This window comes from Pongo abelii, chromosome 8 (assembly GCF_028885655.2).
Source record: "Pongo abelii isolate AG06213 chromosome 8, NHGRI_mPonAbe1-v2.0_pri, whole genome shotgun sequence".
Classification (NCBI taxonomy): Eukaryota; Metazoa; Chordata; class Mammalia; order Primates; family Hominidae; genus Pongo; species Pongo abelii.
In genome coordinates this window covers 103,895,702-103,918,587 of record NC_071993.2, presented here as the reverse complement: position 1 = coordinate 103,918,587, position 22,886 = coordinate 103,895,702, and the positions used below count along the sequence as shown (strand labels likewise).

Genomic DNA, 22,886 nt, shown 5'->3' with positions numbered 1-22,886 from the left:
GCTACCACTCTGTCCAAAATTAACAGAACAAAGTAATACACAATGTCTTAAATTTTCAGTTGGCCAGCAGAGGAGTCTTGCTATCTAGTTATGTTAAAAATCACCCCAGAGTAGAAGCTACTTACAACTTGTATCAGAGGACATTTTATTTCAGGCTATTAGAAATAAACAGGCAACTGAGTTTGTAAATAAAAAACCCCTACACTCATAAAAAAAACAACCTCCACACTCATAAGAAAGAGTTTTGTCCTTTACAGTCACTAGTATTTCTAAAAATATAATTATAAGCTTATAGAACCAATTATCCTATTAGACATCTAAACCCAATTATACATCTAAGAAGCAAATGTACTGCTTACAACTTTTCCAACCAAAGACACTATTATTTAAAGACAAGTCAAATAGACAATTTGTCTAATCAAACAGGCAACATATTTTAAATCTACCACTAAAAATATTGTGGTTTTTGGTTCAAAACACATTCATTAAGGAAATACAATTTAAAATTTTTTTACTTCATTTCAAGTCTACATACTATAATGCTATCATGTAGTTCAAATTCCTCTTTGTAAGAGCATGCTGTCAATACAATGTATTGATCTCTTAAGTGTAACATTAGTTATAACAAGTTAAATTAGGTTAAGTGGTATCATTTTATGTCAACCTCCATTAATACTTTAAATATAATTCTATGTTGTCATTCTCCTAATATAAACCTGAAACTTCTGATGCAATATTTACAGTGAGGAGATCTTTAATGAAAACTACCAATTTGTGGAAAACAGTCATCAATAAAAGATACAACTTCGTAAATATGGTAACCAAAGGTACATGAGCAATATGAACAAGTAGGAGGTCTCCTGTCAAGAAATCTCTCAGAACTCAGATGTTTTGTTTGCTGTTCACCACACAAGAAAAGGATAAAAAGCAAAGGAAAACTACTCAAAAGAAAGTTCATTTCAAAGAGGTTCTTTAAGAATTAAATTTTCCAAAATAAACATGTATTTCTCACCAATAAATCCACATAATCTCGTAACCTTTCTGTATACTCAAAATTTCTATGACAATAAAATCTCATTAGTACAGACATCACCAATTTACAATTTGTAGTGGTTCAAACAGTGGCTGAGTTGAAATGCTTGCTTCAATTTTTGTGAAATTAAAGGTAAAATGAGACCACAAGGCAACAGGAATATCTACTGAAGAAAATAAACTTCAGAGACTCAAGAAACATTTGCTAAACAAAACTAATAACCTCTTAACTTCATCACTTAATTAGTGTCCTCATCAACAAATTCCCTTTTGGAAATACTTTCAAGTTAGTCAGTGGATGTGTGTGTTTATGTATGTGTTTCTGTATTTATAAAACACTGAATATATTTAACAACCTAAAGTATGTTCTGCTGCTTTCTCTATTTGTAACCCTAGTAGTTTCTTTTTCAAAATTTGAATACATGTTTTTCCTTATGATCTCATTTGCAGAGTATATAACTTATACCTACAAGTAGAGGCATATTTTTCAGACAGGTGCTAGTCCTAGAAAATTTATAGTTAAGAAGAAAACTTACTTTTTCATAGGAGTTTTAAAAAACATAAAAATACTATGGAAAATATAAAATGCTATATAAATATCAAGTAACTGAAAGATTAGTGACAACTGTTAACCACCTGACTTTCCTGAGTGGTATATCAATCATTACTACGAACTGCTGACAGATAAGGCTGTAACAACTTTAGCTGTACTTCTCCATCACTGCATAGTAAGAAATAATTTAAGAATCACATTAGTTTTTATGCTATTATTGCTGCTGATGCTCTACTTGCCAATGCTTTTTTTTTTTTTTTTCTCCCCAAAGTAAAGTATTCTGATAAGATAGAGGAGACCTTGACATCAAACCATACCTTGTTCGCTAGGTTCTGACTGAGACTTTCTGACAGTAAGGTCCAGAGGTGAGTCTTGGTCAGCCATGAGAAGTTTGCTGAGCACAGGGTTCTGAGCAGTTGCAGCCGTGGGAGAGGTGGTGACTGGAGATGCTTTCGGCAGGCTTTGGTTCTTTGTGCTATTGGGCTGGCTGGGGTCCTGAGTAGAGCTATTTTTTGAGGTATATTCAGCAGCAAATTGTTGGATCATTCGCTGCATGATCTCACGGGCCACTAGGGGAATATTGGGGTCGGAGACCCAGGGACTGTCTGTAAATAAAGATTTATTTACTTTTAAAGTGGGACAATGTACTAAAAAAAGACAGCTTTCAAGTAAACATAAAATTTCATCTTATTATTCTTAAAATGCAGTTATCTTAAAAATAGTATCTCCCCTTTGACTTATATTTTCTAAGCTTTTGAGTTGTCGATTTTTAAAAATAAAATTTTCATTAAAATAATTCTAAACATCTGCCCCCATATAATAACTGAATATTATGAAATTAAATAAAGGATAACAACTAGAATATCTTATAGGCAAGAATCACTTACCTGATACAGAAATCCCAAAACCCTTCTCTTAGGAAATATTCTCATGTTAACACACCTATAGGTCACATCAAGTTTCCCTAGATTTTTTCCTCAGCCACCTTCTTCTAAATATTTGAAGAATGCATTACTGAGTTCATCAGTGCTTAATTTACTTTATATTAAAGACAGAAGGCATACCAAGATTATAAAAGGAGATACTTAATTTTAAGATCCATTTTAGGCTAGGGCAATCATTCTCACACTTTAATGTTCATCAGAATCACCCTGACAGCTTTGCAAAAACAGCTTGTTGGGTTCTCTCCCCAAAGTTTCTGATTCAGTAGTTCTAGGGTGGTCTCAAGAACTGGCATTCTAACAAGTTCTTAGATGCTGCTGGTCTGGGGACCACAACTGTAGAACCTCTGGGCTAGGTGTTTAAATGTCAAATCTCAAAAGCCTAAGAAAAATCACATATTTTCCAAGAGTACTTTAAATAAACTCTGCCAACTAGTAAAAAAAATAAAATAATGAAATAAACATCTAAATTATCAATTTCTAGTCAATGTTAAGTTTAGACCATAAGAACTCATTAACTCAAAGAACTTTTAGCACTGGAAGAGACTTTGAAAGGCAAAAGAGATTAAGATGAAAGGGAAAATAACTTGTATAAATATATTATCATCATGCCTCTATAATTACCACACTACAATAGTCAATCAGGAAGACTAAGCTTCTCAAGAGCTGAGACTGTGTTTGTTTACCTCTGTACCTCTAAATACCTAATCTTGCCTGATTTAAAGTGTATTCGATTTAGCAGAATACTAAATAGGTCAATCAAATCAATCACCATGAAATAGTCCTTTTAAAAAAAATAAAATGAGGGAAATGTGTTTATTTACCTCTGTGTACCTCTAAATACCTAATCTTGCCTGGTCTAAAGTGTGTATTCAATTTAGTTGAATACTAAATAGGTCAATCAACATGAAATAGTCCTTTAAAAAAAAAAAAAAAGGGAAATGTGATCAAAAGAGTAAGTGGCCACTACAAATTTATAGAGGTGATTAGTGATAGACTCTCGATTAAAACTCTTCCCCTGACCTTACTGTTTTACCCATGACCTTTGCTTCCCACCACACTTTTGAGGTTTTACAAGACAGTTCTCATAAAACCAAGGTTTCTTTAGTCTTTTAAAGATTAGCTATAGAAGGCAAATAACTTTACCCACAGTATTTTGGGGCTGTAAGGAACTTAAGAGTTTAATTTATAAAGTTAAAGAAAAACTGACTCTAATTACTAAAATCTAAAATCTCCATAATAAACAAACAAACAAACAAATACATCATCAAAACCTCACAGGACTCCTAAGAACAGGCACTTTTTTCCCCCAAAGGATGATATTAAATACCAGAAGATGGTCACAAAGTTGTGCTATTTATTTCATCTTCTGGAGTTTAATGAGGCTCACTCTACTAGTAATAATGCCTCTGTCACACTAAGGAATATTTATAACTCTAACTTTCCTCTCTATAAATAGAGACTGTAAGTATTTCCAGTGGTTTAAAAATAAAGGTATGGAACTAGGTAAGGTTCAGAAGTTGCTACAGTTACTGAAAATGGTTCCTCAGTTGTTTTAATAAACATTTTATCCATACACTGCTTTTTAAATATCTCCATCCATTGAATTTTCCAAACAGTCATTTAACTTTCCAGTTAAGACCCATTTTTCTCCCTACATAAATCTCCATATGAACTATTGTATAAATTTCAAGTTTTAGTACATTAGGTTACCTTTCCACCCCTGAATATAGTTGGGAGAATATGTAATACATAAAGGAAATTTCCATATAAAAAGTAAAATAAAATTTATGAATTTATGCGATGCCTCTGTGTTTAAGTAGTATTAATAAACATAAAGAGCTCTGTGAAGAGTCAAACATATTAGGACAAGGACCATAGACCACTATCTTTGAGCACTCAATGTCTGCAGTATATCTTGTCTCTTTACTGAATGAAAACACAGTCATGAGACAAGACAGTGTTTATGAATTACATCTCTGCCATTTGAATTTCTCTATCTTGTGAAAGTTTATTGAACAGATTTCATTCTTTGACATACTTAAAATACACATCTACGAACATATCCACACCCAGGTGAACACAGCATAACTGAGTCAAATAAAAGCAACAAATCAGATGAAAAATAAAACTGCAGAAAAACATGTTACATCACAGCCACCTGTATATCTTAAAATGCAAATCTAACTTTTTTAATACAAGTGACAAAGCAAGCTAAAAAGAAATGTCATTATGACATTTGTAGAAGGTATATTGTTCTTAAACTGAAATTTATTATGGATTCCGTACCATAAAAACCTACTTTTATTCCATCTCTGATTCTACTGAACTATACATAATCTTTACACAAATTATTTAAAACATATAATTTACAATACTTTGAAACAAGGGACCAAATCTAAGCATCTGAATTATTAAAACAAAAGATTCTCTTCAGACTAAAATGTCCATCATATCCCTGGATACTAAACATTTTTGGTATTAATTTAAAGAGTACTAATGGCTATCTTGGAGATGGTTACAAGAGGATTGTATCTAAACACAGCAATATTAATACATAAAGGGGAAGAAGAAAATGTCCAAATTCCAAAGCAAGAGTTCTTTCTCTGAGCATCACATGCTTGTACATAAACAAATAAACTCAACTTACAATTTCAGAGCATTCTCATCTCTTGAAATCTATCCTGAGACCGATTCCAAGGTAAGAATTCCTCCCCTAAAGGTTATAACCCAAAAGTTTAATTTCTTAAAAAAAAAAGAAAAGAAAAACTTTATAAAAACTTGAAAGTTATTCCTCTATGACAAAGGGATAGTACTAGCAGAAGAGTGCGACAGAATTTTTCTGTAGGAGTCTTATGATTGACCTTATTAATGTCCCCTAAGCAAAGAGTGGATGAAAAGTGGTTCTGTTCCTCCATGTAAATTAGGGAGAGGAAGTCCTCTTTTCAGATAATGAAGTTTGCTATAACAACACAACAGATCAATGACTCTGTGTACATCCTTCAGGAGAGGAGCTGTAAAGATATTCTATTTGGTAAGCAAACTGATAGAACTGCTCTATAAGTTGTTTATAATTAAATTTGCTTTTAACAATCAGATGTTCATAAAACTAAGAAAACGATCATTTTGACCATAATTTTAGAATTCTGAGCAATGTGCAGGGATAATAAGACATAGGAGACTCAGCTGGGAGATTCAAGTCAGGAGGTGCTAGTGGGTGTTTACAGAGAATTAAGGATGCACTAAACGATTTAATTCTGCCTAGGGATCTAACGGAAGAAAATGGGAAAAAAAAGTGCCACAGAAAATAATCTCTGTGCATTTCTTAATTTTATATGACACTACACTTCACACCACCTTTTGGAAATACTGATCACATTAAGCAGAAGCCCTGATAGTGTCCAACTATAAAGAAACCCAACAGAACCAGCACTTAAAACCAGCACTTTTAACCAATGTCAAAGGGAAGGAGGGAATTTCCAGAGAAATGAGAGGTGTAAACTAGAACATATGAAGAATTATTAAAGAAATGGAATCACTGAGTCTGCTGAAGATTAAATAAGAATATTTAAGATTATCAAGAGTTTGTATGAAACATTTTTAGAACCCATCATAGTAACCACCATCTTGGAAATGGAGGAAAAGTGTAACTAAGAAGTATAAATCCATTTAGAATTTCTTAAAAGTAAAGACTCCTCACTAGAAAGGAACATGAAGGGAACTTTCCTGAAGGTTCTGACTGATGGCAATTATGCTTTGTGAATAAACAATAAACCTGAATGCCTCTATGAAGGATTTATAAGCCTCAAGACTCCATGACTGAAGAACTTTTCTGTATTTCGAAAGAAATGTAAAACAAGCCTACAAAAGTTTCAAGGAAAAAGCTAAATTTTAAAAATGCAAGAGGTTGAGCTATTAAATGCCACCTCAAATGCAGGGGGAAAAGTTTTACTACATAATAATAATTTCCCTAATTTTAATTAATATAAAAAATTTTAGTGAAACAAGACTGTATCAAGGAAAAAAATGCTTACAAATCTAATTTTATGATATAACTACATTTTCTCTCCAAATGAAATTTCAGGTTGAAATTACTAAAAAAAAAAAAAAAAAAAATCACACAGTTGGATTTAGTTATCGGTGATTAAAACAGTAACTGTCTCCATTAAGAAAAGTTGTCTAACAAAATATAGTACTATTGAGAGCTTAAAATTTTTAGAATTTCATAATAATTTTCTAAAATATTTAATTAAAACTCACCATCATATCAGAGCCTAAATGTGGGGAACAGGGTTTACCTTAATCTTAATTCCAATTTGAACTTGACCCAAGGGATATAGAACAATATAAATTATATCAATAAAGAAAAATGTTTTTAAGAGTAACTTTAAAAATGACATTGAAATTAAGGAGATCAATAATACAAGACAAGCAGATGCTAAATATCATCTTCACTGAAACCAACCTTTTCTATAAAAGACTGCATTGAGGAATTCTTCTGCTTGTCTCTCGAATCGAATGATTTTTGCTTGCTCTTGTTTAAGCAGAGCTTCTTGCCCAGCTCCCGAAGCTGGTTCATCCAGACCGACTAAGTGTCCCTGCAAAAATACTCGGTGAAATAGTTGCACACAAGTCTTTCCCCATTCAATATCAAAAGCATAGACAAAATCAAAGACAAAGTTAGTAGCAAATAAGACAAATTAATTTGATGCAATTAAAATATTTTAAAACTTCAGTATAAATTTTATGAAAAAGTATACAAGCAAAATAAATGTAAACATATTCTTCAGCTGGATTTTTTTCTACTTTTTTTTTGACTATGAGTTTTGTTCAAAATTTACTCTAACTAAACTTTAACTGCCAGAGAGATAATTTCCTTGAAAGCACTCAAATATAGTGGTTCTATTATACTATACTTATTTTTCACAGGCAACTCAATTCAGAAAAATGCTTTTTTTTTTTATTTAATTTACCCCCCAAAAAAATTTTTTTTGAATTCCAAATCTCATTTGAGGATCATGTTTGCTTTCCTAGTATGAGATCTGTTTTTCACCAGACACAAAACACAAACACTTTAAAAAGGCCATTAGGAAGAAAAACTCAGAATACATCTGAATTCACAATTCTGTCTCTAGATTACTATTTTAAAAACTGTGGTTCTCAAACCTTTAATGGGTTGTAAAATTGATTAACTGGTCAAAAGTAGCACTAGCAAAATGAACTGAAAAACAGAATGCACTGCATGTTCTAAGCATAAGCACTGCATTATCTTTTGTTACAATATATCTATGTTTGAACAGCTTTAAAATATACACAGTGAATCTGACCAGGCGAGGTGGCTCATGCCTGTAATCCCAGCAGTTAGGGAGGCCAAGGTGGGCGGATCACTTGAGGTCAGGAGTTCGAGACCAGCCTGGCCAACATGGTGAAACCCAGTTTCTACTAAAAATACAAAAATTAGCTGGGCGTGGTGGCGCGTGCCTGTGATCCTAGCTACTCAGGAGGCTGAGGCATGAGAATCGCTTGAACCCAGGAGGTGGAGGTTGCACTTGAGATTATGTCACTGCACTCCAGCTTGGGTGACAGAGCAAGACTTTGTCTCAAAAACAAAAAAAAAAAAAGAAAAAAAGTAGGTCAGAAAGTTTCTCTGACCAAAAAGTTCCAATATGCTGCATTATAATCATCCCCGACATTCCCAGCCTCTAATCCCAGACTGCAGGAGCACTGGACCAAGTTGGCAATACTTTGCACCTACCTCCACTCTTGTATCTTACAGTAACAGAAAATAAAAGTATTTTTAAAAAGCTAAGTGTATATTTAAGTGTTAAGTTCTAGTGCATATCATTTATTTGAAATCACTTTAATGTATGAATTAATGTCTTTATTTCCATATAAAAGTGCTCTAAATAAGAAAATGGGACATATCTTGGCACAATGAAAAGGGATTAAACAACACATTGAAGACATGTTATAATGCACAAATGATTCCTTCAAATATTTAAAAAATACCCACTGATATTTGCAACCAGCTTTCTATGATTTCCCATTCTAAGATTTATGTTAAAAGCACAACCAAAATATGTATTTAGCATGGATTACATATTGTAAAAAGCTTAATATGAAGAACTCACTGGCATATTCAAATTAAAATAATGATCCTTAAACACTGCTATACAAGGCACAGTAGTTTGCTATATAATGTATTAAAAAATTTAAGTGAAATATTTTGTCTTATAAATCATGACCACCTTTATTATAGTTGTATTTGCCAACATTCTCTTTTATAAATTTCTGTATCACACGTTAACTATTTTAAGGAAAGCTGAACCATTTTCCAAAGCAGCTACACCATTTATATTCGCAAAAACTACGTATAAGGGTTCTGACTTCTCCACATACTCATGAACACTTGTTATCTTTTTTATTATACCCATTTTAGTAGATGAGAAGTGATATCATCGCATGGTTTAAGGTTTGTATTTTTCTAATTGACTAATGATGTTGAGCATCTTTTCATGTGCTTATTGGCACATTATACCTTCTTTGGAAAAACGTCCATTCAGATCCTTGATCTTTTTTTTTTTTGAGACAGAGTCTCACTCTATTGCCTAGGCTGGAGCGCAGTGGCGTGGTCTTGGCTCACTGCAACCTCCGCCTCCCGGGTTCAAATGATTCTCCTGCCTCAGCCTCCTGAGTAGCTGAGACTACAGGCGCGTGACATCAGGCCCGGTTGATTTTTTGTATTTTTAGTAGAGACGGGGTTTCACCATGTTGGCCAGGATGGTCTCGATCTCCTGACCTTGTGATCCGCCCGCCTCTGCCTCCCCAAGTGTTGGCATTACAGGCGTGAGCCCCGCGCCCGGCCTAGATCCTTGCTCATTTTTCATTGAGTCATTTACCATTTTATTGTTGCATTGTAAGAATTCTTGACATATTTTGAAACAAGTCCATTATTAGATATATGATTTGCAAATATTTTCTCCCATTCTTTGAGTTTTCTTATTACTTGATAGTATTGATGGTATTGTTAGCAGCATGAAAGCTTTAATTTTAATGAATTCCAATCTATATATTTTTGGTCACTTGTGCTTTTGATGTTATACTTTAAAAACTTGGTCATGAGGATTTAATCCTATGCTTTCTTCTAAGAATTTTATACTTTTAGGGCTTACTTTTAGGTCTATAATGCACGTCAAGTTAATTTTGGGTATGGCATAAGGAAGGGGTCCAATCTCATTCTCTTGCATGTAGATACTCAGTTGGTTCCAGCACCTTTTAGTGAAAAAACAATTCTTTCCCCCAAAGAACTGTTTTGGAACTCTTGCCAAAAGTCACTGGCCATACATTTTACTTCTGGACACTCGATTCTATTCCACTATTTATATATCTATCCTCAAGCCAGCATCACATTAAGCTGACCAACGTAGCTTTGTAGTTGAGTTTTGAAACTGGTAAAGTGTAAATCCTCTCAATTTGTTCTTTTTACAAGATTGTTTAGACTATTTGAAGTCTCTTAAATTTTCATATGAATTTTAGGACCAGCTTGTGAATCTCTGCAAATAAGTCAGTTGGGATTCTGGTAGAAAATGCACTGAGTCAGCATATCAATTTGGGAAGTAATACCATAGTAACAATTTTAAGTCTTCTGACCCATGAACATGTCTTTCCATGTAATTTCTTTCAGGAACATTTTTTAATTTACAACATACAAGTCTTATATTTCTTTTATATTTATTCCTAAGTGTTGTATTATTTTTGATGCTACTGTAAACAGAACTGGTTTCAAACTTTCATGTTCATATTGTTCACTGCTAGTGTATAGCAATACAATTATTTTTTTAATGACGTGGTATTCTGAACCTTGCTGAACTTGTTAAATTCTAATAGTGTTTTGTAAATTTCTTGGGATTTTCTATATACATCATCATGTCATCTGTAAACCGAGACAGTTTTACCTCTTCTTTTGCAATCTGAATGACTTTGGTTTCTTTTTATTGTCTAATTTCCCTGGCTAGAACCTCATGTACAACTGTGGATGTACATGGTGAGAGTGGACATCCTGCCTTGTTCCTGATCTTGTGGGAAGCTGTTCCATCTTTTAGCTGAGTGTTTTTGTAGTTTAGGTTGAGAAAGTTCCCTTCTATTCCTAGTTTGTTGGGTTTGTTTTTACGTCAAGAAAACGTGTTGGATTTGGCCAAATGCCATTTTGGAGGGTGTCTACAGAGATGATCATGTGGTCTGTGTCACTTACTCTATTAACACATTGTATTACAGTAATTGACTTAAGAGTGTTAAACCAGCCAGGTACAGTGGCTCATGCTTGTAATTCCAGCTCTTTGGGGAGGATCACTTGAGCCCAGGAGTTCGAGACCAGCCTGGGCAACATAGGGAGACCCCCGTTTCTACAAATCAGTTAAAAAATTATTAACAGCTGGGCATGGTGGTGCACATCTGTGGTCCCACCTACTTGGGGGCTGAGGCAGGAGTATTTCCTGAGCCTGGAAGGTCAAGGCTGCAGTGAGCCATGATTGTGCCACTGTGCTCCAGCCTGGACAACAGGGCGAGACCCTCAAATAATAAATAAATAAATAAATAAATAAATAAAGTGTTAAACCAACTTAGCACTCCTGGGATAAATTCCACTTGGTTGTGGTGTATAACACTTTTTATATGTTGCAAAATTTGGTTTGCTAATGTTTTGTTGAGGATTTTTTTGTGCTGGTACTCATAAATGGTATTTGTCTGTAGTTTTCTTGTGATATCTTTGGTTTTCGTTAAATAATACTGGCCTCCCAGAATAAGGACGTCTTCTCTCTTCTCCCATACTTTGAAAAAGTTTGTGAAGAAATGGTATTAATTCGTCTTTAAATGTCTGATAGAATATGCCAGTGAAGGCAGAGCGTGGTGGCTCACACCTGTAATCCCCGCACTTTGGGAGGCCGAGGCGGGCAGATTGCTTGAGCCCAGGAGTTCAAGACCAGCCTGGGCAATATCATGAGACCCCATCTCTATTTAAAAAAAGAAAGAAAAAACATATATACCAGTGAAGATACCCGGCCATGGGCTTTTCTTTGATGGAAGTTTATAAATTACTGATTTAATCTCAATACTTGTTCTAAGTATTAGTTCCCTAGGGGTGTTATATTTTATCACAAACTGGGTGGCTTAAAACAGCAGAGATTTATTCTCTCACAGCTCTGGAGTCCAGGCACCCAAAATTAGGGTGTCAGCAGGGTCATTTTCCCTTTGAAAGCTCTAGAGAAGAGTTCTTCCTTGCCTCTTCCTAGCTTCTGGTGGTTGCTGACAATCCTTGGCATTCCTTGCCTTGTGGCAGTGTAACTCCAATCTCTGTCTCCATCTTTACATGGTCCTCTTCCCTCTGTGTGTGTCTGTGTCTCCAAGTCTCTTTCTCCTTATAAGGCAACCAGTCATTGGATTTGGGGTCCACTCTAATCCAACACGACTTCATCATAAATTGATTACACCTGCAAAGACCTTACGGTGGTCCCCTCTTATCTGCAGTTTTGCTTTCCACAGTTACCCATGGTATAGTACAATAAAATATTTTGAGAAAAGAGAGAGAATATTCACATAACTTTTGTTATAGTATATTGTTATAATTGTTCAATTTTATTATTAGTTGTTAATCTCTTATTGTGACTAATTTACAAATTAAGCTTTATCATAGGTATGTGGGTACAGGAAAAAACATAGTATATATTAGAGTTTGGTATGATCTGTAGTTTCAGGCATCCCGTTATAAGGGGGAAGACTACTGTATTTCCAAATAAGGTCACATTCACAGGTACCAGGGGTGGATTCATGTTTTAAGGGGACACAATTCAAACTGCATCATAGGTTTACTCAGATTTTCTGTTTCGCCTTACATCAGTATTGGTAAGTTTGTAACTTTCCAGGAATTGCCTATTTCATCAAATTCTCTAAACTGCTGGCATACACATTGTTCACTGTATTCCCCAATTCTTTTTACTTCTGACTTCCTGTATTTCATTTGTGATTAGTAACTTGAGTCTTCTATTTTTCTTGATCAGTGCTAAAGTTTACCTAATTTGATATTTAAAAAAAACAGTTTTTGGTTTTGTTGATTTTCTCTATCATTTTTTACATTACTTCATTTCTTTCTGCTCTCGCATCTTTATTATTTCTTTCTGCCTGCTTTGGGTTTAGTTTGCTCTTCTTTTTCTAGTTTCCTAATGTGGATGATTAGGGTATTGACTTGAGATCTGCTTTTTAAATACACATCCTCTAAGTACTGCTAACTACATCTCATTCGTTTTGGTAAGTTTTAAAAATTCATCTGAAACTAGTTTCTAATTTCCTCTGCCTGATCCAATAAAAGCTGGGCCCCTTTGCAGGGGCATGTTGTTGCCAGCGTTTGAGGTTTGCTCCAACCCCAGGAGGGCTCTTAGCTGTCTCTTATTCTGATTATCTGTTAAACGTCTAACACGGGAATCTCAGAGCCTACTCTGGCTCGGGAGGCTGCCCGATTCATGAATCAAATAAACAAACATTTAACAGGTCTGTCATTTCACCTGTTGCTACGAATATGATGGCCCTTCCAGGTGTCTCTTAACTATTCACACAGATCTTCATCATTTTCAACACCTTTAGGTGTGAGATTTTCTAAGCCAGAGAGTTCTGGAGTTCTCTGTTTCTTTTTGTCATTGTTGTTTGTTTGTTTAAAGACAGGATCTTGCTCTGCTGCCCAGGCTTGAGTGCAGTGGCACAATCACGGCTCACTGCAAGCCTTGACTTCCTGGGCTAAGGCCATCCTCTTGCCTCAGCCTCCCAAGTGGCTGGGATTATGGGTGTGTGCCACCACATCACGCCAATTTTTAAAATATTTTGTAGAGAAGGAGTCTCACTCTATTGCCCAGGTTGTTGCAGAACTACTGGCCTCAAGCAATACTCCTGCCTTGGCCTCCCAAAGTGCTGGATTACAGGAGTGAGCCACCACATCCTGCTGGAATTCTGTTTGTAATGTCAACCCTTCCAATAAAATGGACCAATAAGAATAAAAAAGTTTGTATGACATACAACTAACAGAGCTAATAAAATAGCCAGGAGATGACCAGGCGCAGTGGCTTAAGCCTGTAATTCCAGTACTTTGGGAGGCCAAGGCAGGCAGATCACCTGAGGTCAGGAGTTTGAGATCAGCCTGGCTAACATGGTGAAACCCCATCTCTGCTAAAAATATAAACATTAGCTGGGGGTGGTGGCACATACCTGTAATTCTAGCTACTCAAGAGGCTGAGGCAGGAGAAACACTTGAACCCGGGAGGTGGAGGTTGCAATGCACCAAGATCGTACCACTGCACTCCAGACTGGGTGACAGAGTGACACTCTGTCTCAAAAAAGATAAAAAAAAAAGTAAAATAGCCAGGAGATAAGGAAAAGTTAAAGAAACCAATTCATGTCATCTCCCCTCAGCTGAATTCTAAAATAATACATTATGTATAGTATGGCAAATAACAAAAAGATGCGAAATCTTCTGTAACTCAAAAACCATTTTCTTTGCATTTATTATTCCTAATAAATTTAGGAATATTTATTATTAAAGAACAAATTGTTGGCATAAAACTAAATAGGAGTAAAGTTGGAGATCCAGACCAGGTGCAGTGGCTCACGCCTGTAAACCCAGCACTTTTGGAGGCCGAGGCGAGCAGATCATTTGATGGCAGGAGTTTCACACCAGTCTGGCCAACATGGCAAAACCCTGTCTCTACTGAAAATACAAAAATTAGCCAGGCATGGTGGCGCATGCCTGTAATCCCAGCTACTTAGGAGGCTGAGGCAAGAGAATCTCCTGAACCCAGGAGGCGGAGGTTGCAGTGAGCCAAGACTGCACCACTGCATTCTAGCCTGGGTGACAGAGTGACACTCTGTCTTAAAAAAATATATAAAAATAAATTTGCAGATTTCAACTGCAATTTCTATCTCCTAGGACGAGCTGCTTCCTTCAGGATGCAGAGACTGGTCCCCCTAGATTGGCTGGCTCATAGGCAGAAGTGGCTCTGTTACATAATCTACTGTGAGCTTCTTAGAAGCATATATGCCTAGAAGTCCCCAGAGCTTATGACTCTATAGCTCTAGGGTAGAAAGTAGTCCTTAAGATTTTTAAAAACTCTCTCCTTAATAAACAACTGAAAAAATGAGGGAGGGATGAGAGTAGAAGAATTAAGGCATTTGTTACAGTGACACCACCATTAACCCAAAGGGTTTCCTCCATCTCTCATAGTCCTATACTGTTTACTTAATGGACTTTTGGCTTAAATTCAGTTACACAAAAACAATATAGGTAATCTTACCTAGAGAATCAATTTAAAGATTATAAAGCTTATTACCATCTTATTTTAATCCTCTGAATCTGGATTATTTTAAAGATAACTTTATTATTTTCCTACATTAAATAAGAGTTGTCGTATTTAGAATTAAGTCTTGCCAAAGCTGTGAAATTTGCTAAGGTGAATATCACAACTTTTTTCCTGACAAAACACTTGGCGGAAAAATATGCTAAACAAATGCTATAAAACTCTTCAATCTATGGAACTTCAAGAAACTAGAGAGCTGTAAATTGTTGAGTCAAAAGTCTTTTCAAAGTGAATTATTTCGTGAACTACATAAGAGAAATCAATATTGAAAAATCCAAGTGTATCTTTTTATTTGTGTTTTAATCTATTAAGAGTCTTTCAGCCGGGCATGGTGACACATGCCTGCAATCCCAGCCCTTCGGGAAACTGAGGCGGGTGTATCACGAGGTCAGGAGTTCGAAACCAGCCTGATCAACACAGTGAAATCCCATCTCTACTAAAAATACAAAAATTAGCCAGGCGTGGTGGCATGCACCTGTAATCCCAGCTACTCAGGAGGCTGAGGCAGGAGAATTGCTTGGACCCAGGAGACGGAGGTTGAGTGAGCCCAGATTGTGCCACTGCACTCCAGCCTGGGCAACAGAGCGAGACTCCATCTCAAAAAGAGTCTTTCCATCTGTAAATTGAAACCAATTCCATTTAAGCTACTAACTTTATATTAACTTAACCAGGGACTTGTATCCTTTTGTCTTTTATTCCTCTATACAAATAAAGGTTTCACCACTTATCAATAAAAATTTATAAGCCACAATCATCTATAGTTTCCTTTTTTCTTAAAGCAAATATATTGCACAGAAATCCTACAAGGCTTATGCTTTTATAAATAATGCTTGTTTTTCTCATTCTCTGGAAGATCCTGAAAAAAGCTACCTTGTACACAAAGCTATAAAGAAAAAGTAAAAACAACTAGTATTCTCAACAATCTTAGCTATGAACTGCCAATCATTTGATATATTCCCCTAAAAAACACATACGCAGACATATTAACTTAAAAAAATTAAATGAGATTCACACTGAAGATCATTTTACCTATTCTCAATTAATGTTAGGATTTTCTTTCTTACATCGTTACATATTCTTCAAAAACACTTATCTTAATAAATGTACCATAATTTGCAATTAGACCAGTTTTTTGTTTTGTTACTGTAACTGTGCATTTTAATGAATTTGTTCCAGATTCTCATTATTTCCTTGGGACAGATTACTATAAGAGAAACCATGAATCAAAAGAAACAATTTCTTCCTTTCTTGAAACATATTCGCAAACTTTTTTCTAAGAAAAAGTTATACCAATTTGTATTCCCACTTGCAGTGTTGGCGGTACTATGTTGCCACACTTGTAGACATCAGATTTCACTGGTATAAAATGATTCTTTGGCCCAGGCACGGTGGCTCATGCCTGTAATCCCAGCACTTTGGGAGGCTGAGACGGGTGGATCACGAGGTCAGGAGATCGAGACCATCCTGGCCAATATGGTGAAACCCCATCTCTACTAAAAATACAAAAATTAGCCAGGCGTGGTGGCGTGCGCCTGTAGTCCCAGCTACTCGGGAGGCTGAGGCAGGAGAATTGCTTGAACCCAGGAGGTGGAGGTTGCAGTGAACCGAGATCGCACCACTGCACTCCAGCCTGGGAACAGAGCGAGACTCTGTCTCAAAAAATAAAAACATAACATAACATAACATAAAATAGGTTCCCTGTTTCAACTTGCACTTCTCTGATTACTGGTAAGGATCAATATGTTTTAATAGTTTATTGTTCTTATACAGTATTTTTCCTTTCCTATGAGTTTACTGGAAGCAATATAATGATTAACCAATAATTCTAGCACCATCTACTGAACACCACTTAATTTTCCAAGCAATGTTTGAGGGTACTTTTTATAAAATCATCATAATAGTTCTATAAACATTAATTTCATTTTTATTGATTTATTTTTCAAATCTATCATCAGTAGCATATTTTTAAAATTACGTAAGTCTTAGTATTTAGGAAGGAAAATCCCCTCTCATTATTTATATCTTTAAGATATCCTGGCCATTCTAGCTTTATTCTTCAGATTATATTTAAAATCACTTATAAAGAAAGATCAAAGACCTAGATTAGTGAATTCTGCTATCCCCCCAGCAAAAGCTCCCCAAAGACATACAATGTGTTTTTGATCACAATAGCATTATACCTAGAAAGTAATTCAGAAAGAGTAATATCCTTAAAATATTCAGTCTTCTCTTTGAGGAACTGCTTTAAATTTAACCAAGTGGACTTTAATGGATTTCAAAGTTTATTCACATAGTTCCCATGTACTTATTATCTTACTTTTTTCTTGTCACTATGAAAAGGATTTTTCTTTTACTTCCTAACTGCTGCTGCTGAAACAAATGAAGAATGTATTTACATATGTTTGTATATAAAATTTAATTTTGTATACAGCTTTCAGGGTAAAGTGTAGGTCATCTATCTTCAGGTTGTTATGTTCTCTGGTAGACTCACTACTTTGTGTCCACTTCCCAATATCCTTTAAGTAATTTCTTTTAAAGGAGTTGTGGAAGGTGGTAGGGAGAAGCAGAGAGAAAAAGAGCTATAGAAACTACCAATGCTGCCAGGCGCAGTGGCTCATGCTGCTAATCCCAGCACTCTGGGAGGCCGAGGCGGTGGATCACATGAGGTCAGGAGTTTGAGACCAGCCTGGCCGACATGGTGAAACCCCATCTCTATCAAAAATACAAAAAAACTACCCAGGCATGGTGGTGTGCACCTGTAGTCCCAGCTACTCAGGAAGCTGATGCAGAAGAATCGCTTGAACCTGGGAGGCGGAAGTTGCAGTGAACCAAGATGACACCACTGAACTCTAGCCTGGGAAACAGAGCAAGACTCCACCTCAAAGAAAAAAAAAACAAAAAACTACCAGTGCTTTGTGGCATCACCATCCATCACCCAAAACAGGGGAGGAGATACAATACTAAATGGGCTGAGATATTTTCCAACAGGAAAAGCTTTAATAATAATATTATAAATAATATTTGTTGTAATTTGTAATAATAGTAAAAGCTTTACAAATATACACTTCTATTATCTAACAGGAGCCTTTATTATGTTTTCTAGGAAGGGCTATAAAATATCTAAAATACATTTTCAAATATGGAGTATGTCTAGTCCATTTTGGGCTGCTATAATAAAATTCCTGAGAGTAAGTCATTTATAAGAAGCTTATTTTCTCACAGCCTGGAACCTGGAATTCCACGATCATGGCAACAGCATTCGGTGTCTGGTGAAGGCCTTCTTGCTGCGCTCTCACATGGCAGAAGGCAGAGAAGGGCAAGTAAGCTAGCCTAACCCTACACCAAGCCCCTTTTTAAATTCCATTAAGAAGGAAGGAGTCCTTATGGCCTAATCACCTCTTAAAAGGCCCCACCTCTTAATACTATCACATTGGCAACACCTGAATTTTGGAGAGGACCCATTCAAAGCACAACAGTTTATTCTTTTCTCCACAATTTAAAGTAGCTCTCTCTCAAAGCCACTAGAAATGCTTTAGGAAGTTATTCGGGTTGAAGGGAAATGACAGTATAAAAACACTGCTGAGAGAAATTAAAAACGAATACAGGTGAGATAAACTATGTAAACTGAAATACTACTACTGACGTGGCAATTCTTTCCAAATTAATCTAAGTTTCAATACAATCCTAATCAAAATCCTAAAAGGCTTTTTCAAGAATTGGTAAGATGATTATAATCTTTATAAACTTTATAAAGAAAGATCAAAGACCTAGATTAGCAAAACAAGTTTGAAAAACTAAAAAATTGGAAGACTCACTACTAGATTTCTACATATAAAGATATAATAAAGACGCTGTGGTATTGGTGTAAGGATAGACATATAGATCAATGGCACACAACACAGGCACACCTCACTTTATTGCACTTGGCAGATACTGTGTCTTTCACAAATTAAAGGTTTGGGGCAACCCTGTGTCGACCAAGTCTAGTGGTGCCATTTTCCCAAGAGCATATGGTCACTTTGTGTCACATTTTTGTAATATTTGCAATATTTCAAACTTTTTAATAGTTACTATTCATGGTGGTGATTCCTAATCAGTGATTTTTTTATGTTACTGTAGTTAATTATTTTGAGGTCCCACACACTGCACCTGTATAAGACAGTGAACTAAATTGATAAATGTTAGGTGTGTTCTGATCCACTGAACACCTGTTCCCTTGTCTTTCTCCCTCTCTTCCGACCTCCTATTCCCTGAGACACAACAATATAGAAATTAGGCCAGTTAATATACTTTACAATGACCTCTGGTGTTCAAGTGAAAGGAAGAGTTGCATGTCTCTCACTTTAAATCAGAAGCTAGAAATGATTGAGCTTAGTGAGGAAGGCATGCTGAAAGCTGATAGGTCAAAACATAGGTCTCTAATGTCAGTTAGCCAACTTGTGGATGTAAAGGAAAAAGTTCTTAAGGAAAATTAGACGTGCTACTCCAGTGAACACAAAAATGACAAAGTAAAACAGCTTTATTGCTTATATGGAGAAAGTCTGAGTGGTCTGGATAGATCAAATCAGCCACAACATTATCTTAAGCCAAAGCCTAATCCAGAGCAAGGCTCTAACTCTCTTCAATTCTATGAAGGCTGAGAGGTGAGGAAGCTGCAGAAGAAAAGCTGGAAGCTAGCCGAGGTTGGCTTATGAGGTAAATTTAAGGAAAAGAAGTCATCTCTGTAACAACAAAAGTGCAAGGTGAAGTGGCAGGTGCTGATACAGAAGCTGCACCAAGTTATCCAGAAGATCACTCTTAAGATCACTGATGAAGGTGGCTACACAAAACAACAGATTTTCAATGTAGACAAAAAGGCCTCATACTGGAAGAAGATGCCAGCCAGGACTTTCATAGTTAGAGAGGACAAGTCAATACCTGGCTTCAAAGCTTCAAGAACAGGTTCACAAGACTGTTAGAGTCTAATGCAGTGGTGACCAAAGTTGAAGCCAATGCTCATTTATGATTCCCCAAATTCGAGGGCCCTTAAGAATTATGCTAACTCTACATTGCCTGTACTCTATAAACAGAACAACAAAGCCTGGATGACAGCACATGTGTTTATATTATGGTTTACTGAATATTTTAAGTCCACAGTTAAGACCTACTGCTCAGAAAAAAAAAAAAAAAAAAGATTCCTTTAAAAATATTACTGCTCACTGACAATCCACCTGGTCATTCAAGAGCTCTGATGGAGATGTACAAGGAGATTATAATGTTGTTTTCATGCCTACTAACACAATACCCATTCTGCAGCCCATGTATCCAAGAGTAATACTGACTTTCAAGTCTTGTTACTTAAGAAATACATTTTGCAAGGTTATAGCTGCCATAGCTAGTGATTCCTCTGAAAGATCTGGGCAAAGTAAACTAAAAACTTTCTAAGTAAATTAAAAGCTTTCTGGAAAAGATTTGCCATTCTAGATGCCATTAAGAACATTCGTGATTCAAGAGAGGAGAACAAAATATAAATATTAACAGGAGTTTTGAAGAAGCTGATTCAAACCCTCACAGATGACTTGAAAAAGTTCAAGATGACTTGAAGAAGTTCAAGACGTCAGTGGAGGAAGGACCTGCAGATATGGTGGAAACGGCAAGAGAACTTGAAGTGGAGCCTTAAGATGTAACTTAATTGCAGCAATCTCGTGACAAAACTTGAAAGGGTGAAGAGTTGCTTGTTATGGATGAGAAAACAAAAAAGTGGTTTATTTTTTTTTTAAATGAGTCTACATCATGTTTTGAAGAAAGTGGTTTCTTACTATGGAATCTACTCCTGGTGAAGATGCTGTCAACATTGTTGAAAGAACAACAAAGGATATAGAATATTAAGCAAACTTAGTTGATACAGCAGCAACAGGGTTTGAGAGAACTGGCTCCAATTTTGAAAGAAGTTCTACTGCGGGTAAAATGCAAACAGCCTCACATGCTACAGAGAAATCTTTCCTGAAAAGAAGTTAATCCATGCAGCAAACTTCATTGTCATCTTCTTTTAAGAAATTGCCACAGCCACCCCAACTTTCAGCAACCACCAACTTGATCAGTTGGCAGCAGTCAACATCAAGACAAGACCTTTCACCAGCAAAAAGATTCCAATTCACTGAAGGCTCACATAATTGTTAGCAATTTTCAACAATAAAGCATTTCTTAAGTTATATACATTGTTTCTTTATATATAATGCTATTGCACACTTAACAGACTACAATATAAACATAACTTTTATATGCACTGGGAAACCAAAAAAATCATGTGACTTGCTTTATTGTGACATTCGCTTTATTATGATGGTCTGGAACCCAATCCACATTATCTCTAAGGTACGTCTGTAGGGTCCAGAAATATACCAACATGTATATGGTCAAATGACTAAACAAAGATGTCAAGGTAATTCAGTGTGGCAAAAGACAGTCTCTTCAACAAATGGTGCTAGAACAAATGGGTTTTCTCTTGGAATATAAAACCTCAACTCCTACCTCACACCATATAGAAAAATTAAATACAAATGGATCAGAGATCAAAATATAACAGTTACTACTAAACTTTTAGAAGAAAACAGGAGATTTTCTTTTGCATTTGACATAGGCAAAGATTTTTTGAACAGGACATTAAAAAACATAAATTTTAAGAGAACTGCTTTTCAAATGACGCAAAGAAAAAGACAAGCCTCAGAGAAAATATTTGTATAACATACCTGACCAAAGGGTTTATACAAAATATATAAAGAATTATTATAACTTATAATAATGTTTTTTAAAATTGGTAAAAGATTCAAACAAACACATCACATAAAATATATAGATGGACAGGATGCTCAACCTCACCAGTTATCAGGGAAATAAAAATTAAAACCAAAATGAGATACCACTACACACATCCACTAGAATGGCTTATGTTAAAAAGACTGATGATACCAAATGTTGGCAAGATGAGGAACACTGGAACTCTCATACACTGCCGATGGAAACACAAAATGGTTCAGTCACTTTGGTAAACTGTATCGTAATATAACATTAAACACAGACTTACAATACCACTCAGTAATTCCAACTCTAGGTATTGATCCCAAAGAAATGAAACAATATGTTCACAAAAAGATGTACACAATTAAGTCATAATAATCAACATCTGGAAACAACTCAAAAGTCCATTAAAAAAGTGAAATGATAAACTGTAGCATATCCATGCTATGGAGAACTACTCAGCAATAAAAAGGAACAAAAGCTTATATACAAAAACAAAAATAAATCCCAAAAAATTATGCTAACAGAAGTCAAACATAAAAAAACTATATACTTTATGATTCCTATTATATAAAATTCTAGAAAAGGTAAAACTCATGATTGTACGGGTCTGAGAGTCTGGGAAGGGGACTGACTATAAAGGGCACATACAAACTTCTTAGGGTGAGGGAAATGTCCTGTGTCTCTCACTATGCTGGTTAGACAACTGTATACATTTACCAAAATTCATCCAATTGTACTCTTTGGATAAATTTTATTGTACATAAATACTATCTCAATGCCTAAATATCATTAAAAATAGGTTCAGGGTGTTAAAGATACTGAATATATCACTGACTTTCAACTCTTGAACTAATCACTTGAAATCAAAGAAATGATTTTTGCTTGTAATTTTAGTGTCACAAAGATATGTGATTATTTTCAAAACTTCACTTATCTTTCCCCTAAAAAGCAAGCATACTTTTAAGTTGAAAACCTATGTATTTTACTTTCCATAAATTTCTTTGCACAGTATTCTGAAAGGATATGCTGTTAGTGGCTATGAGTTAATGACATTTCAGTATTTTTGCTACCACCAAAAAATACAAATCAAGATAAGGAGGCTACTGCCCAATGGCTGATGTTTGTGAATAAAGCTGTATGCAGATGGGCAAAAAAAGGGGGTATGTGTATCAACAAGTCCTCACCAAA

General features: G+C 35.5%; 1 protein-coding gene across 15 annotated transcripts in view; it reads right to left on the bottom strand.

Annotated features, from left to right (window-relative positions):
• The window catches only part of LCOR (ligand dependent nuclear receptor corepressor), a 155,193-nt gene that overhangs the window by 39,141 nt on the left and 93,166 nt on the right, over positions 1 to 22,886 (bottom strand). For 14 of the 15 annotated variants that reach the window (XM_024253144.3, XM_054521700.2, XM_024253147.3 and 11 more), the window contains 2 exons: positions 6,992 to 7,124; positions 1,903 to 2,190 (listed from right to left, as the gene is read on the bottom strand). In XM_024253144.3, the coding sequence (XP_024108912.2) occupies positions 1,903 to 2,190; positions 6,992 to 7,124 (421 nt within the window). The remainder of the gene's footprint in view (positions 1 to 1,902; positions 2,191 to 6,991; positions 7,125 to 22,886) is intronic. The other variant, XM_054521699.2, reaches the window with a different exon arrangement.